The sequence below is a fragment of the Pyxicephalus adspersus genome, chromosome 4 (genome assembly GCF_032062135.1).
Source record: "Pyxicephalus adspersus chromosome 4, UCB_Pads_2.0, whole genome shotgun sequence".
Classification (NCBI taxonomy): domain Eukaryota; kingdom Metazoa; phylum Chordata; class Amphibia; order Anura; family Pyxicephalidae; genus Pyxicephalus; species Pyxicephalus adspersus.
In genome coordinates, this window is record NC_092861.1 from 108,289,721 (window position 1) to 108,305,056 (window position 15,336).

The following is a 15,336-nucleotide window of genomic DNA, read 5'->3' on the forward strand; positions in this document are numbered from 1 at the left end:
AGCTACTCCGAAATTCCAAGGGGGAAAGCAAAGGGCCAATCATCAGAGTGATTGTCAGTGAATATCCTGTGTATGGGATGGAGGGACAGAGTGTATCATTACCTGTGGCAGTTGTGGGAACAGATGGGCGGAGTGTGTCCTGTTGGGGTCTGGAATCAGGGAATCCAAGGGAACTCCACCAATTATGGACACAGGGTACATGCCTTTCCCAATGGGTATCTTGTAATAAAGGAGATACATTTGTTTGATGCTAGGGAGTGCTTATATTTTTTTCTTTTTCCAATATACAAGTATGCACAGAATGCAATCCAACTATATGCGCCAGGGAATTTTGTTCACGTGTCACCAAAACCTAAAACACCTATGCCCATGATTACAACTGCAACTCCTATTACTCCTGAGGTGCATACTAGCCCTCAACCTATTAAATGCCCTTCTGTCTGTGCAGGACCTAGTAGTGGCCCTACAGCCACCTCTATTCCCGGTACCCTGATTAGAAATGTTAAATTTATTCATGTACCTGTAGTTGTAAATTTGTCCAGATGGAACACGGGAGAATTTGGATCATGTGTGAGTTCAAATGTATCTGTTACGAATTGAACAAGCAGTGCAGCAGGTGATCACTATTGGAAGTAACTTATGCAAGATCACTGATGGGTAAAATCAAGTTTATTACAAGAATGGTGCCAAAAAAACAAATAATGTGAACTAAACTGTGACAATCAAGAAAATAACAAACACCACTAAAACAACTAACTAACAAACTTATAAGAAACAAAGGTACACAAGGTCAGGTCAGGATCAACAGGTCTTCAGAGAGGAAACTGGATCAGGTTGAGAGAGCACAGCAGGTAGCAGGCCAAATAACACCGAGGATCTGACAAGGACTCAAGGAAGGGCAAATTCTTAAAAAGGGAGCTTCTAGCTGTTTCCATAACAAGTTTTTGCTGGATGTGGCCATCTGCTGGTGGCCAGTGGAAGTTAATTGTAACCAGGTATTCAGCGCCACCAGCAGGAGAGGCAGATAACCATAGCAGTATTATTGTTTTCACCGCCTTGCTAATAGACCTAATTACCTCACATGCAAGGTGTGCACAGGACCTCTCTTTTCAGGGAGGCCTTTTCAGATCCCGGAAATTACATAGTCTAGACAATATGGTAGGATCTATCCCAGGTGTCTTTGGATCTGGAACCGTGCCGATTTGGCTGCCATCCACAGACATATCGGAAATTTCGAGCAAAGAGAGGGACAACAAGTTTTGAAACCTGTTCTGCAGGATATTGAGGGCCTGGCTACCAAGTAGAGATTTACTATTTACAATCTGCAAGCTATCGCCCAACTTTTCCCTAAGACCCAGGAAAAGATTAACAAAATAATATTAACCACCTGAGCGTTACACTGATTTCTAGATTTCTGTTCCAAAAGCGTCACAGGTTTTCATGAAATTTTTTTTTTTAAATTGTAGACCTGTAACTTACAGAAATATGTCCGAATAGGGTTCTAGTAGAGGGGATTTTAGTGTAGGCGAAAAAATACGGGGTTAACCAAAAGAGCAAAAATATTTAGTGCGAGAAATTACGGGCTTAGCGGTTAGGGGGTTAAGTAACCAAGGGACTGGGGATAATAGTATGGGGACCTCCTCCGAGATGTTTAGGCTGGCAGGATCCCTGATGTCCTAAGGAATAATGACCTAACCTGATGGTATTATGCTCACACTAAAAATAGTGGTGGAATTAATGTAAGTACAGGAGAAAGGTGCAAACCATTGCCTGTCTCCAAAATTAGAAATCTAGGGATAGTGACACCACACCCAAATAGAGGCCCGTTTGATTGCCTGAAGAGACAACCCCCAAATTCACAGCAAGACCTGCTCTATGTGTCTTTCACAATGTCACTGCCAGTCTTTGATCCACAAGATGATGTCTTTGACAAACTTGCGGCTATACATTCCCTTGGCAACCTTGAAAAAAGGCCTTTTACAAGGAGAGACTAAACCTCCCAGAACTTTAAGTACAGGTCCAAGAAAGATGGAAAGCACCCCATACGGCCTGCTGCATAGTAAAAAGACAACCAATACCTTTGTCGCTGTGATGTGTTCGATATAGACATGCCAGGAGTGAAGAGAGAGATGTCACCCTGATTGATGGGCCAGAACCAAAGCCCAAAGAACCAAAGGATGGTCGGGCCAGCCAACTTCAGTAATGGGCACCAATTGTCCAGTGCAACTGAAGAGATGGAGGACACCAAGTTTCTATTACATGGAGGGGATGTACTGTGTTCACAAACCACAAGTCCTTTCTCTATGGGGGTCAGTCGTGTCCAATACTCTATTCAAATTTTTGCTTCATTCCACAAGAGTACACAATCATTGGGTAAACTGTCATTACCCCAATACCAGTGGTCAGGGAAGAATACATAGTTGATAACAGCCCTAATATTCCAAACTCTGAACAATATCCCCCGATATTCAGTATCCTAATACATTCCCTCTCCTTCGCCCTGATTCATCAATGAAATGCGCGTACGCTGGACACGCGCACGTTCGCGCTTCCAGCGAGCTGGTTTCCCGCGGTCCAGAGCCGAGTGCGCTCGTACACGCGCCTTCACTGCTACCCGGATTCCTGCCTTGATAATAATGAGCAATAGGGGTCGCGAATCCGCCAATTAAGGCGATTAGATTTCAGCTGTGCGATTAAGGAGGATCTGTGAAGCTGTCAATGGTAAGATCATAGCAATTAATTAGCGCACACCTGCTCTCTTTTCTGTGTGCATCTACAGTCCATTACAGGTCAATTAGAATCTTTAATGCTTCATCTTCTTTTGGGTAAGTGCTACTTTTTTTAGGTTACATTATACTTATTCACAAAATGATTAATTTATTGTTACATTTGTTGCACTGTTTTTATACTTTTTGGTTTGCTTTGCAACACTGCAAACTAATTGAGATCGACTTTTAATGCAAGCTCGCCAGTGTAAAGCTGCCGGGGATGCGCAGCTCCGGTCGCGAGCTCATTCAGTTGCTTAATTGCGCGACGGTTTCCGATTTCGGATCGCGGATTCCGATGCGCGAGTGACCTTCCGATGCGCGAGCGACCTTCTTGATGAATCAGGGCCCTTGAATCTCCAGCATCTGTCAGCAAGGAAAGACACACATGTGATTCAAATTAGTAACAGAATGAATAAGACAGAGAATAGTTTAAATGAATTATTACATAATGGGGACTATAGTCTGGTGTTCAACAATACGTGGGCCGAATTGGGAGTAAAAGGGTTCTTAGTTATCCAAGCTGTTTTTCTAACAGTAGGGTTGGGGATGGTTTTATATTTAAATTGGCTACAGGGGAGAAATGAAGAAATTAATGGAATCCAGACATAAACAATTGTTGTACTTGGTGTGGCCAACCTCAAGAGCTTCTGTTTTAGTATGCAGACAGTGCAGAACCACAAGGTACAAAACACTAACCATGCAAGGTATAAGGTGTCTGAGGCTAAGGTCTGTTATGAAGCTAAGCCCATTGTCATCCACAAATTATCCTGGCTAGAGCTTGTTTGAAGTCAGCCACATCTGTCTTGGTCTGCAAAGCCCTGTGGACATGTTGGTTACAGTCATGTTGGTAACTTATGCACAGCATGGCACCTTCTTTCCTGGTCAGCAATGTATGCATTGTGGATATTTCCACAGAAGATGTAGATGCTGTGTCTCTGGAAAGGGAGGCAATACAAACAACTGCATTTTAGTCCAGCCTAATTTGAGGACAGGAGACCTCTTTCCTAAGCCGCAGAGGCTACTTTGGTGGCATACATGGGGGGGAAGTAGTGGAAGAAAATGTACTATGTGTGGGTGATTGAGGGTGAAAAAATAATAATTATACACAGATGCTCGGCCGGCATCATCCGGGGAAGAAGATGCCGGGCATCGCTGGAAGACGCAGCGAGCACAGCTGGATCGTGGGAACCAGGTAGGACTTTTAAACTCCCTGGCAATTCCACCGCTTCGCTTTTAGTATGGGAAATTCACCCGAGCCACACTGGGATAACTGCCAGGGAGATTAAGAAATAGAAGAATATGGCCTGCATAGAGTACATTAACCACTTCAAATCTCCACACAGTTCCCTCTCTCACCCAGACAACACAAATTCGACTCCAAATACATCTATTAATTAAAGAAATCTGTAGCATCTTAACCTCCATGTTTTTTTTCTGTATATCATCAGCAGCAGTGCTAACTGACTACCAATGGAATCACTACAAAAAATGGCTGCTTGAGTGCACTTTTTTTTTTTTTTTTGTAGGATCTGTGTGGGGCATATACATTGTAATGCAGGTGTTCATTCAGCACTTATTCATTCAACTATTCATCTTTTTATAACATAAAAGGAGGGGTGTGTCTAAAGTGCAGCCTGGAATCTCACACTGCAGATGTACAGCAATGAGACTGTAAGCATAGCACAGTAATGCCTGGGCACACTCATATGCCAGTGTTGTGTCTTGGAGTTCGATCTCCAGAGGAATAAATCGACTATACCCTACTTTCAACTTCCACAGCCTTGCGAGCAGTATCCTGCAAACACTCAGATGCCACTGCAAGCTGTTCTCTCAATAGCTCCTTTTCCCACAGGTTCACCTAAGTCAGCGCATTCAATGAATATGTTCAGTTAAGCAAGGTGTGTTACAAGTCTATTTTGTTACTACTTAAAATGAATGTAAAAAAGGCTACTTTATCTGAAAGTGTTCAAAAATGTTTATTGCCTTGCAAATGACTACAGGAGGTCAGTGTGTGTGTGTGTGTATGTGTGTGTATATATATATATATATATATATATATATAATATTATATGATATATATATATATATATATATGGTGACAGGATGAAATATATAATGACAACTTTGCAGGGTATTTGCCATCATCAATCACAATTTTTCCTGGGAAACAGATTAAAGGGCCAGGATAAGACTGTCAGTAATTCTGTTGCTGCAGATTGCAGCTTTTCATTTGGGATCAAGGCCAGGAGTGTCCTGGAAGGAATGGGTGGGCCAGGCACTCCTCCCATTTCCAGGCCAGAAATTAAATATGGCTCTAGAGCACCTGGTCATTTATAAAATAGAACCTGACTTTGTATCGGGGGATATAGTAACCTGAGGCCAGGCGTTTCTGTGAAATGTTTCAGTTTTAGGAATTCACAGCAATTCTCATCCAACATCCTCATCTTTTCTAACCAACATACAAAGAACCTCCTATTTAAAAATGTTATAAACTGGACCTGAATAAACTTGTTTTTTAAATAATTAAGATTTGCTCCGCTCACTCAACCACTCCCACTGTTGATTTGGAATATTTATCTGCATAAATATGGATGTTATATCACCTATCAATGCATATAGATATTCAATAAAAAAAGGTTCATGCACACATGATAGCTAGTCACTCAAACAGTTTAATTAAGAAAACAAGGTGAAACTTAAAATGCACAGTAATATTGATTGATATTGAGATATAGGAACTTCAATCAATACAATATACAGTATATAATAATGAGGTTATTAGTAGTTAGCCGCCGACCATCCATCATAGGCATCAGCACTCTGTGCCTTTATTTGAAGTATTTCTTGATTGCAGACACTCACAGCTGTAGGTTGGTAGGCCTCGGAATCCGTCTCCTAAAGGATACTTAGGGCATATGCATTAAAATCAGCACATGTCACTTCCAGGAGAAGCCTTTGTCAGGCCTATTGGGCATTTCAAAAGCCTCTGTCAATAATACTTTGAGTACTCAGGATTATTGTTGTAAATGATAAAATATACAAGGAGGTAATACTGAGAACTGTTGCATTGATTATACTATGGTATCCATATACCTATATTACCATATTCTCTACCTGTAGCCATCACCACATCATCAGGCTACACACATTTCATCAGTCTGCGCAGTATGCCTGCCAATCCCTTTGCATGCCTTCTGCTGTGCAGTGAGGTGCACGTGACCGATCCTTCCCATCTGTGCTATATCAGCAATACCGACAGTGTATGTGTCTAGCTTGGCAGGATCCCGAGCTGGGAATTTACCATTACCTTGTGAAACAGACACCTTTCAAGAATATGCGTCCAGCTTGGCAGAGTCCCGGGCTGGGGACTGACTATTACAGTGTGCTGCAGACCGTAATAGTGCACATACCCCATGGCATGGGCACTCAGATACACAGAATCCCCCTGTTCCTCTGGGAGAGGTCACATTGATAGGCAATTGCAAGGAAGCACAACAAGTTCATCCGAAAGCAAACATGGAAGCAAATCCAGAAAAGTGTGTCTCAGCAAGATGTCCTCAGTGGAGGCTAGCCTTAGGCAGTTGCTCATGTTATGCAAGTATAATGGTACTGATTTATATTACTCACTATTCACTAAGGTCTTATCACTCTAAGTATATCTGTACTCATAAACAAGTCTGATCCGTTTAACTCAGTATCTGTAACCAATATGGCACATAATAGAACTGTACTGGAAAATTGCTCAGTGTGAAAAACTGAAACACCCATTATGACAGCTTGGTAATATTTTCCTATTGTGAGGTAACTCTGATTACAGGTATGAACAAAGTAAGGGGATATTCTTAGAATAAAAATTTTATCAATATCAGGTGTGAGCAAAGTCAGGGGACCTTCTCAGATTATGGGAAAATATTTTAATATTAAGTACACCTATCTCCCCCCCTTGAGTAACTTCTAGTAAACACACCTCCCCCTTTGAGTAAATCCCAAACAAAGGAATATGGATTAGATATAAAATAAAGAAAATAGAACTGTTTGTTTTTGTCAGGGACATTCTAACAAAACAACAAGGTAAAAATTCCAAAAACTTTAGCACACAGGGAAAAAAAAGTAATATAGATTTAATACTTCCTTAACTTCCTTTTCTTTCTTAACCCATTTAACTTTTATTGTCAAGGAGCATTGAATCTATATTTTTAACCAAAAATTAAATGTCTGCCTTTTAAAAACGAACAACAAAAATAAAGTTCTGGGAAAGAATGACCTTCCCTTTAAATGGTCCTTTCCTAAAGGCAGTTTCTCTAAAAGACTAGTGATTTGTATGTTAATGAATCGCTTAACAACGTGCAAGTCAGACTCAAAGGGGAAAAGACAACAAAAAGGATACAGCTACCAAAAAAATTTTGAATTGTTTTCCAACCTGACTGCAATTACACAATTGGAGGCTTCTCCTTAAAACATACCAAATATTAAAATATTATTAAAATATTAATTGGTATTAATAACAGTATTTATATAATACCAACATATTATACAGCACTGTACATAAAATAGAGCAAAGCCAAGTACTGTGTGTTTTAGGGTCCTCTAGATTTACCTGTCTGGGTCATTCCGAGATTCCATCGTTGATCTGTATTTTTCCTACAATACAAAACTTCCAAGTTCATTATTAACATTGCACTCTCTGTGGGAGGTTCCCAACAGCTTGGTCACTTATTCCTGACCCTCTACAATTCATAGTTTCCCTGTACTCTCTTTTAAAAGCTCTGAACTCTTTTAGGAAACTATTTAGTTGAGTTTTCAGTTGGTCATTCTCAGCCTGTAAAGAATTGTTTTCTGCCTTTGTATTTTTGAGAGAGACCCCTGGCTTGTGCTTATGAGGATGGGTCCCCCAACGTGGTGAATACACCTCGGTATCCCGTCTGTATGTTTTATATGGAGGTGGGTTTATCCTCTTTTCAGTACAAAGGGACAAACAAAATCTGGCAATATGGCCAAATAGTCCACAAGCATAACATCTTATCTTGTGAAAGGCATTAACACATTTACTTACCCCTGACACAGGTTTAGGCTGAGGACCTGAATATCAGAAACCTTTTATGACTGTTTACAGTACAAAGGAATGGTTTTATTAGTTTTATTTATTATTTTTTATTATGTTATTTATTATTCTGACCTTCCCTACAAACACTGGATGAGGTCACTGTCTTACTATACAAACAAGTCACACCAGTTTCATTGCATGTGGGGGTTGTACAACTCTCTCCTTGCCTGAAGATATAGAAGGACCTTCTATTTTATTAACAAACTGATCCTTCTCCAGAGGCAATGTTTTGTTCTCTGTTTCAATTTGCTGGTTACTCTTGGCAATGGCAGCAGCCTTACTGATGGACATGTCATCTGCACAAGCTGGTGCAGTGTTTTTACCTTGGTCCAGTTGGTTAGCAACGACAGTCCTTCCTTTCAGAACAGTAATGGTTTGTATCAGCTGTGCCTCTCTCTGCTTGCACTTAGTGTGTTCAATGAGTTTGCCTTTTTTTATTTCTGCGATTTGCTCTTGAGCAACTTTATAGGCACTAGTAAGGTGACCACACTCAGTCTCAGATTTCACTTATACCTGCTTGTATTTATTTAATTCACCTTGAGCAGATCTATAATTTTAACTTGCTTTTCATGAGAAGATCTGATCATCTCATTGAAGGCGGAAGTGGTATTTAACTGGTGAAGTAAATCTTGGTTGGCTGTTTCCATTTTTATTATTTTGTCTTCAGAACTTTGTACCAGGTCTTCTAGTGTATTCATTCCGACACTCATGGTCATGCAGGCTTCATACATACCTGCCATTGCTAGGCTTTTAAACTTTTTACAGGTTTTAGTTTGCTGGTCAAATAGATCCTGCACATGTGCCCATGGAGACTCTTTAAATTTAGCATCTGAGGCAAAATTGATGCATTTATGCTTAAGAGTATAGGCTGGCACAAACCTACCCAAACTGGATAAAGATGCCATTTCCAACAGGCCTGTACCTGGAATTTGCACACTTAGTACATTCTAAGACTTGTTAGATAACTGATAATACCTATTAAAGTACAAGGTGGCCACTTAAATAAACATTAAACCAAAACTCAAAATGTATTTAAAAATCAAGAACAAAAAGGGTAATGCCAGATAAAATGATGCCACTCTAGGCTACAACTGCCAACACATGTTTTACCACAACAATAGACTGACTGGAATGCACACCTTTGTGCTCACTATAAATAGTCAATACACTGACAACAGTCTGATAGAACAATGGTCAGCTTTAGAGTAAATAGTTAACAATGGAGGGTGATATCAAGGATCACACCTCCACAGGGAACAAAAGGGCTACGAATATTCCCGCCTAAACAGAGTAATAAAACTTAACCACTGCTGACCATGAAACAAAAATCCTAAGGTGCAATGGCTAACTGAACCATGCTCAAATTACTGTATATCAATTTAGAATGCTTTTGTCCAAAATAAAAACCAAAAGCTCATAACATGTACTTTAGTCCAGACACCAATTAATCTTATTAACAACTGTATTCACCTACTAATGTGAACATTAACATCCACTTATCTTGGGTTTCACTGAAAACATCACAATAGTTCCCAGATCTCATTAATCCAAATTCTTAAAACTTGCTGTGTAACAACAAACTTCAGTGAGGAGTTCTTAAACAATACCTTATTCCTACTAACAACTTCAACAGTTCCTACAGAGAATATATCCCAGTTAATGATCCCAAGTGTATCCTCCCCTGGTAATATAAACCGGTTTATTAGAGGTACATCCAATACATTTTTATTTTGGGATTTCCATACATATGTGGAGTATTGCAAATATAGCCATTACTCAAGCATGCAATAATGTATGGCCTCTTGCCAATACCCACGCAGCATAAAATATCACAGACAATATCACGGTGGTCTCACCTTGTCTGAATGGCTGACTTTGTCTGAAGCCTGTATTCACTTAACTCTATTTTTGCATAAAAACAAAAATAGAAGCTGTTTGAATGAACCCACTAGTTTGTGCCCCGAGTCCCTTTTGGTCGCCACTGTTGATTTGGAATATTTATTTGCATAAATATGGATGTTATATCCCCTATCAATGCAAAACAGTTTAATTAAGAAAACAAGGTGAAACATAAAATGCACAGTAATATTGATTGATATTGAGATATAGGAACTTCAATCTACAATATACAGTATATAAAAATAAGGTTATTAGTAAGTAACCCCTGTAATAATCTAATGCTTAGTACACAATACAGTAATTACAAAATGGCAAAGTAATGCAATAATAATATAGATACCCATAAGGCTACACTCAGGAATATCTTATAGCTACCTGCTAAGAGGTTAATGGGTACCTCAGGAGCCTACATCCTTCAGAAGAGGACTCCATATCAGCCTACCTAAGGAGACCCCCAGGAGACAAAGAGCAAGCAAGACCAAGAGATCTCCATTCTCTCAGTTCCCATTTTTATATAGTTAATTCCCATTAGGTATCATTGAGGCTCTTGGATTGGTTACTGGATGTGATCTGTAAGATGACTATTGGTTGATGCACCCCCCTAGTCTGGGATTGGTTACTGTAACTTCAGGAATTTACTAGTTACTAGTAAGTTGATATGGGAAGCTGGAGGTAAAGCCAGGCGAGTCTTCTAATTTTAGGTGTCACCAAAAAGTCTGGATGGGCCATCACCCCCACTCATCTGTCTAGCTATTCATCAAACTCCTGCTGGCTTCATTAATATGGGAACGGAATCCTTTTGTCCCTAGTGTCATTGGAACTCCTTGGAAACCCTAGGTGGTCTGACAAAGAGAAACAGATCACCAACATCCCCAGACATATACATTATATATACACATCTATATCTATCCACATATAACTATAAACAATCTTGAGGTGCAACACCACCATTTGGCCATATGTGAAGAGAGGCGCTGTCATTGTGTACATGCATCCACCCAATCCAGCTAGGTGCAGCAAGAGACAGCTTTCCCCAGCTGCATTGGCTGAATTCAATTTGCGCTAGATTGATTGTTGTGGGATTCCATTTAGACATTGCTGGATCCTGCACAGTTAGTTAGTACACAGTACTAAGTACTACACAGGTAGTAATTAGTTAAAAATAAAAACAAAACTTTTTTTTACTTTTGTGTTTAATACTTTCATGTTTAATTCTAGGGCTGCTTTAGACCTTTCTGGGAAACAATAAGGTGTACTATATATCTCTGCACTCATTCCCCAGGGTAAGGGGGCATATGTCTTTACTAAAGGGGGTTTCCCGATTCCAATAGGCTGCCTAACTGCAAAACCCCTTAACATTGAGGATGAGAAGATAAGGCCCTGCCCCCTAATGATCACTGTTGGGGGCAAACAGGTTAGTCCTAAAGTAAGTTTTTAAAGCGGACCTAAACTCAGAATTTTTACTTTACATAAAAGGGTAGACAACACATTTTTTTTAAACATTTTGTTTTTTTCTTTAAAATAAGGGTGCAGCTCCTTTCTGCGTGAATGAGGAGAGCTAAACCTCCCAGGATACATACATCATGCATCTCGGGAGGCCCTTGGTTGCTCCTTCTGCACAAGACCTAATCTCAGGTATGCGCAGATGGAGCCCTTTCATCAAAAGAAAAACAAAATTCGATCTTACGCATGCACAGTGAGATCTGCAATTTTTTTCCCAATCTACGTCAACCGATCTCACGCCTATCCAGTGCGAGATCATGTGATGCAGAAATAAGAACCCGGTCTTCGCCGGCTGAAGACTATTACCAGGACAATGTGGGACCCGATGGGAGAAACCTCCTAACGGATAGACTGATCTATGTCATTGATCACTGTGGGATTAAAGGTGTGTTTTTTTTTGTTTTGGGTTTAATTCTGCTTTAAGTTATTTCTACTTGGTTGAATTACAAAGCAGCCTGGCATTCCTGGTTTCAGTTTGTATGGCACCATTTTCCCTCCTCAAAGTGAGCTACTCACTTTTTTCCTTTTTCTTCTGTGGCAAGCCATATTCTAGAGGACCTTATAGTTATTTTAAATAGGTATGCAATTTTAAATATACTCTATGTACAAAAAACTCTTCCAAGCATAACCCCATGGGAAGCAGATCAGAAAGATGTGAAATGTACCTGTTAAACATTTAAAATTCAATCCATCCATACAAGACCAAAAGCACAGCTACTGCATGTTTTTTTCCTCTCTTTAGAAGAAGGATGATCACTATATGCACACCAACAATGTTATATCTTCTCCCTACAGTGTGACATACACACGCAACCATGGTTAATCCCCCTAGCGTTCTAATTCTGTCATTTTTTGATGCAAAAAGTGATCCTATTTTTTTTGCGTAGAAATTTTTGTTTATATTGTGGGCCTGTAATTTTTAGGATTAACTCCCGGGTATAATTATTATATTTATTTATTATATTAAAGAGGGACCCTCAAAGGTACCCCGAGTGTGACTTGGGATTACCGCTTTTTGCAATTTTTTCCACCCCGAGTCACACTCGGGAATACCGCTAGGGAGGTTAAAGAGGATGTAAAACCACAAACGACCCAAAAAAAATACACTTTTAATTCTCGCCCTGACATCTGTCTAAAGGCCGGCGCGCTAGGTGGTGCCATCTTCTCTCTGTTCTTCTTCCTAGGTCACCCAACGCACGCGCGAGATCGGGTGACATAAATGGGGGAAAAAAGCTTGTCGATCTCACTGCGCACGTGTGAGATTGGCAATTTCTTTTCCTTTTGGCGAAAGAGCTCTTTCTGCATATGATTGAGATGCGTGACATAAGTATCCTGGTGGACTCTGCGCTCCCATTCATTCTCGATCACCTAGGCAATCGAGAATTAAGAGGGCAGTGCACTGCACTTTTTTTTTTTTTTTTTACAGAATTTTTACCTTACATAAATAGGTTGCGACCCTTTTATGTAAAGTAAAAATTCTGAGTTTAGGTACACTTTAAGCAATTCAAGCACAGCTTTGGATACACTTAAATATAAAAGTCTGAAATGGTGAAAACACTTTATAGAACAAGATATCTGTGTAACACAATTATATATATACATTAAAAAACTGTGTAATAACACACAATCACACATACATATATATATATATATATATATATATATATATAGATATATATATATATAGTGAGAAGATCGCCCGTAGCAACTGGGGGTATGTTTCAAGCAGAAAACAGGGCCAGCAGGTTTTAAGCGCACCAAGGGTTTATTTCACTTTACAATATTTTCACACAAAACAGGCAAAATAAATCAAACAGCAAAAAGAAAGCCTGGCCACTTGGCCCTTAACACACTGTTAGTACCCTTAACTAGCAATCCAGCCCAACCTAGTGTTGTGCAAGACTCTAAGGCCCTAACCATATATCTTTTGTAACAAAGTCTGTGTCTTTACTCACAGTTGACCAGCTCACCAGCCAAGACAGAACCACAGGAATAAGCAGGCTGGGAGTTTATATCCCCAGCCTAATTTCCAGGATGCATTTCAGGTGAGACAGTTACACCTAATCACCCCCACCTGGCCTAAAAGTCTGATACTTCAAACCCCACCTTTAGGTTTAAAGGGAAACGGACTAAACAGAAAAACACTCTGCGTATAACCTGTATCTGGGGCAAATGTACCTGTCATCCTGGACGAAACCCTGTGATTTATTTGGCCAGCTGCTACAAAATATATATATATATATATATATATTTATATATATTAAAATGCTGTGTAATAATAACACACAAATATATATATATATATATATATATATATATATATATATATACACATACAAATACTGTAATAATAACACACAATCATTGTGCGTCATCCCAAAACACACTTACGCACTGGTCAGACGCACAACCTCACTCTATCCTGTTTTTTTTTTTTTTTTTTACAAAAAAACTTTATTGTCCAATAAAACTGAAACGATAGTTCAGGAAGCTAGCCGGATATCCATCGTCTGAAAAGCTTCGTGGCGGTGGGTGGAGAGTATAGCGTATCTTTTTTCCTTGTTTTTCTCACCCAACATTGAAAACCCTGTCCTATCCGGTCCTGGGAGGAGCCCAGAAGCCGAGCTGGAGTCGTAACGTCACCGTGTTCGCCCTCCTCACCGAAGCTGGCTTGAGACGTCACCAGCGTCACAACCATCAGCAGTAACGCTGCGGGCATTAGGATGCAGCCACCGGGCCCCGCTGTACGCCTGCACAGCAACAGCCCCCCCGGGGACTTCACCTTCGTATCGTCCACCGAGGCAGAAGGTAAGGCCTGTGTTGTCTCCGGTGTCAGGGCTGTGTTCATACTCTGTTAGTACAGCAAGGCCTGGTATACTTGTATATGAGGAGCTGCTGGTGTGACAACTGAATGTAAATATAGAGAATATTTACACTGCTGTGACATAGGTGTCACTGAGATTGCTGGGAACAACACACAAAGTTGCCAAGTTTACTTTTGGATAATAAGTGCATGATAGACCCACTTTTTGGAAAGAATTATACAATGGGTGTAAAATACCTGATTCATGGCTTGATGTATTATCATCTGTGACTGTGTCGTATTTACATTGAAATTGTCACAGATTTTTGCATGCGTTCTCCTTTGCTTTTTGGGTCTCTTTCCCAGTCCACACTCTTCTAACCCTCTTTTGTCGCTGCTGTAGTGCTTCTGTATCATATATTGTATTTATATCTCTTGTAAGCCAAAAAGTTGTAGTTTAATGCTCATATCCAGGCAAAATCAATCTCCTGAAAAGACTTGTGAACTGTAGACTGGAGGTTCCCCAACCCCCCATACTGGTCCATAAGTTGGGGGCCACAGATGGCAGGAGGGCCAGGGACCCTACTTACTGTGCTCTGCATCTAGTGACCGTGTGATGGCTGGAGCTGCTGAGAATGTAGAGCAGGATGATTTACTAATACCTGGGTTTGGGGACCGCTGGTAGTTCCTCCTGCTAGGGCAAAATTTTATTCAGGAACAGAGAAGGCTGAGGACTGGATGCATCATATGAACCCTGGCTTTAGGTAAAGGAAATGCATTGTATTGTTTGTTTGATTTTTGGCAGCATTGCAGTACCCCCTCTGCCCCTTAAGCATGTAAATCAGACCTAAACTAAGAAAACAAAGTGCTACCTGGGGATAGTAGACAGGTTGGGGTACTAGTTGCACAGTGTGGTGGAAGCCTTGCCAGGACAAGCCTATTACTTATTTCATCCTATTACTATATGCCTAAACGTAACAAGAATTTAACCCTGCTGCAGAGAGCACCATTGCAAAGATAAATATGTCCTGCCCATAGGAGGACACTGAGCTGTGAAGTTTTTATGGAAAAATGTAAGGGTTCTTTAAAGCAGTGGATGCATAAGACTTGTCCAAAAAAGGATCCTCACAGAGTCTTCTGGCCACAATAAGACCAGTAGTTGCAGAAGTGTCAGCTAGTGATCCTGGGTCTTCAGTATTAGGGTAGCCATTAAAGGTTATGTGACTTAAAATTCAGGTTAGTGATTTTGGATTTTTTTT

At 40.2% G+C, this 15,336-nt stretch overlaps 1 protein-coding gene across 1 annotated transcript in view; it reads left to right on the top strand.

Moving 5' to 3' along the window:
* Positions 1-13,746: 13,746 nt before the first annotated feature.
* The window catches only part of YIPF4 (Yip1 domain family member 4), a 10,279-nt gene continuing 8,689 nt past the window's right edge, over positions 13,747-15,336 (top strand). Inside the window, exon 1 of the mRNA XM_072409257.1 lies at positions 13,747-14,082. Coding sequence (XP_072265358.1) covers positions 13,998-14,082 — 85 coding nt within the window. The 5' untranslated portion in view covers positions 13,747-13,997. The remainder of the gene's footprint in view (positions 14,083-15,336) is intronic.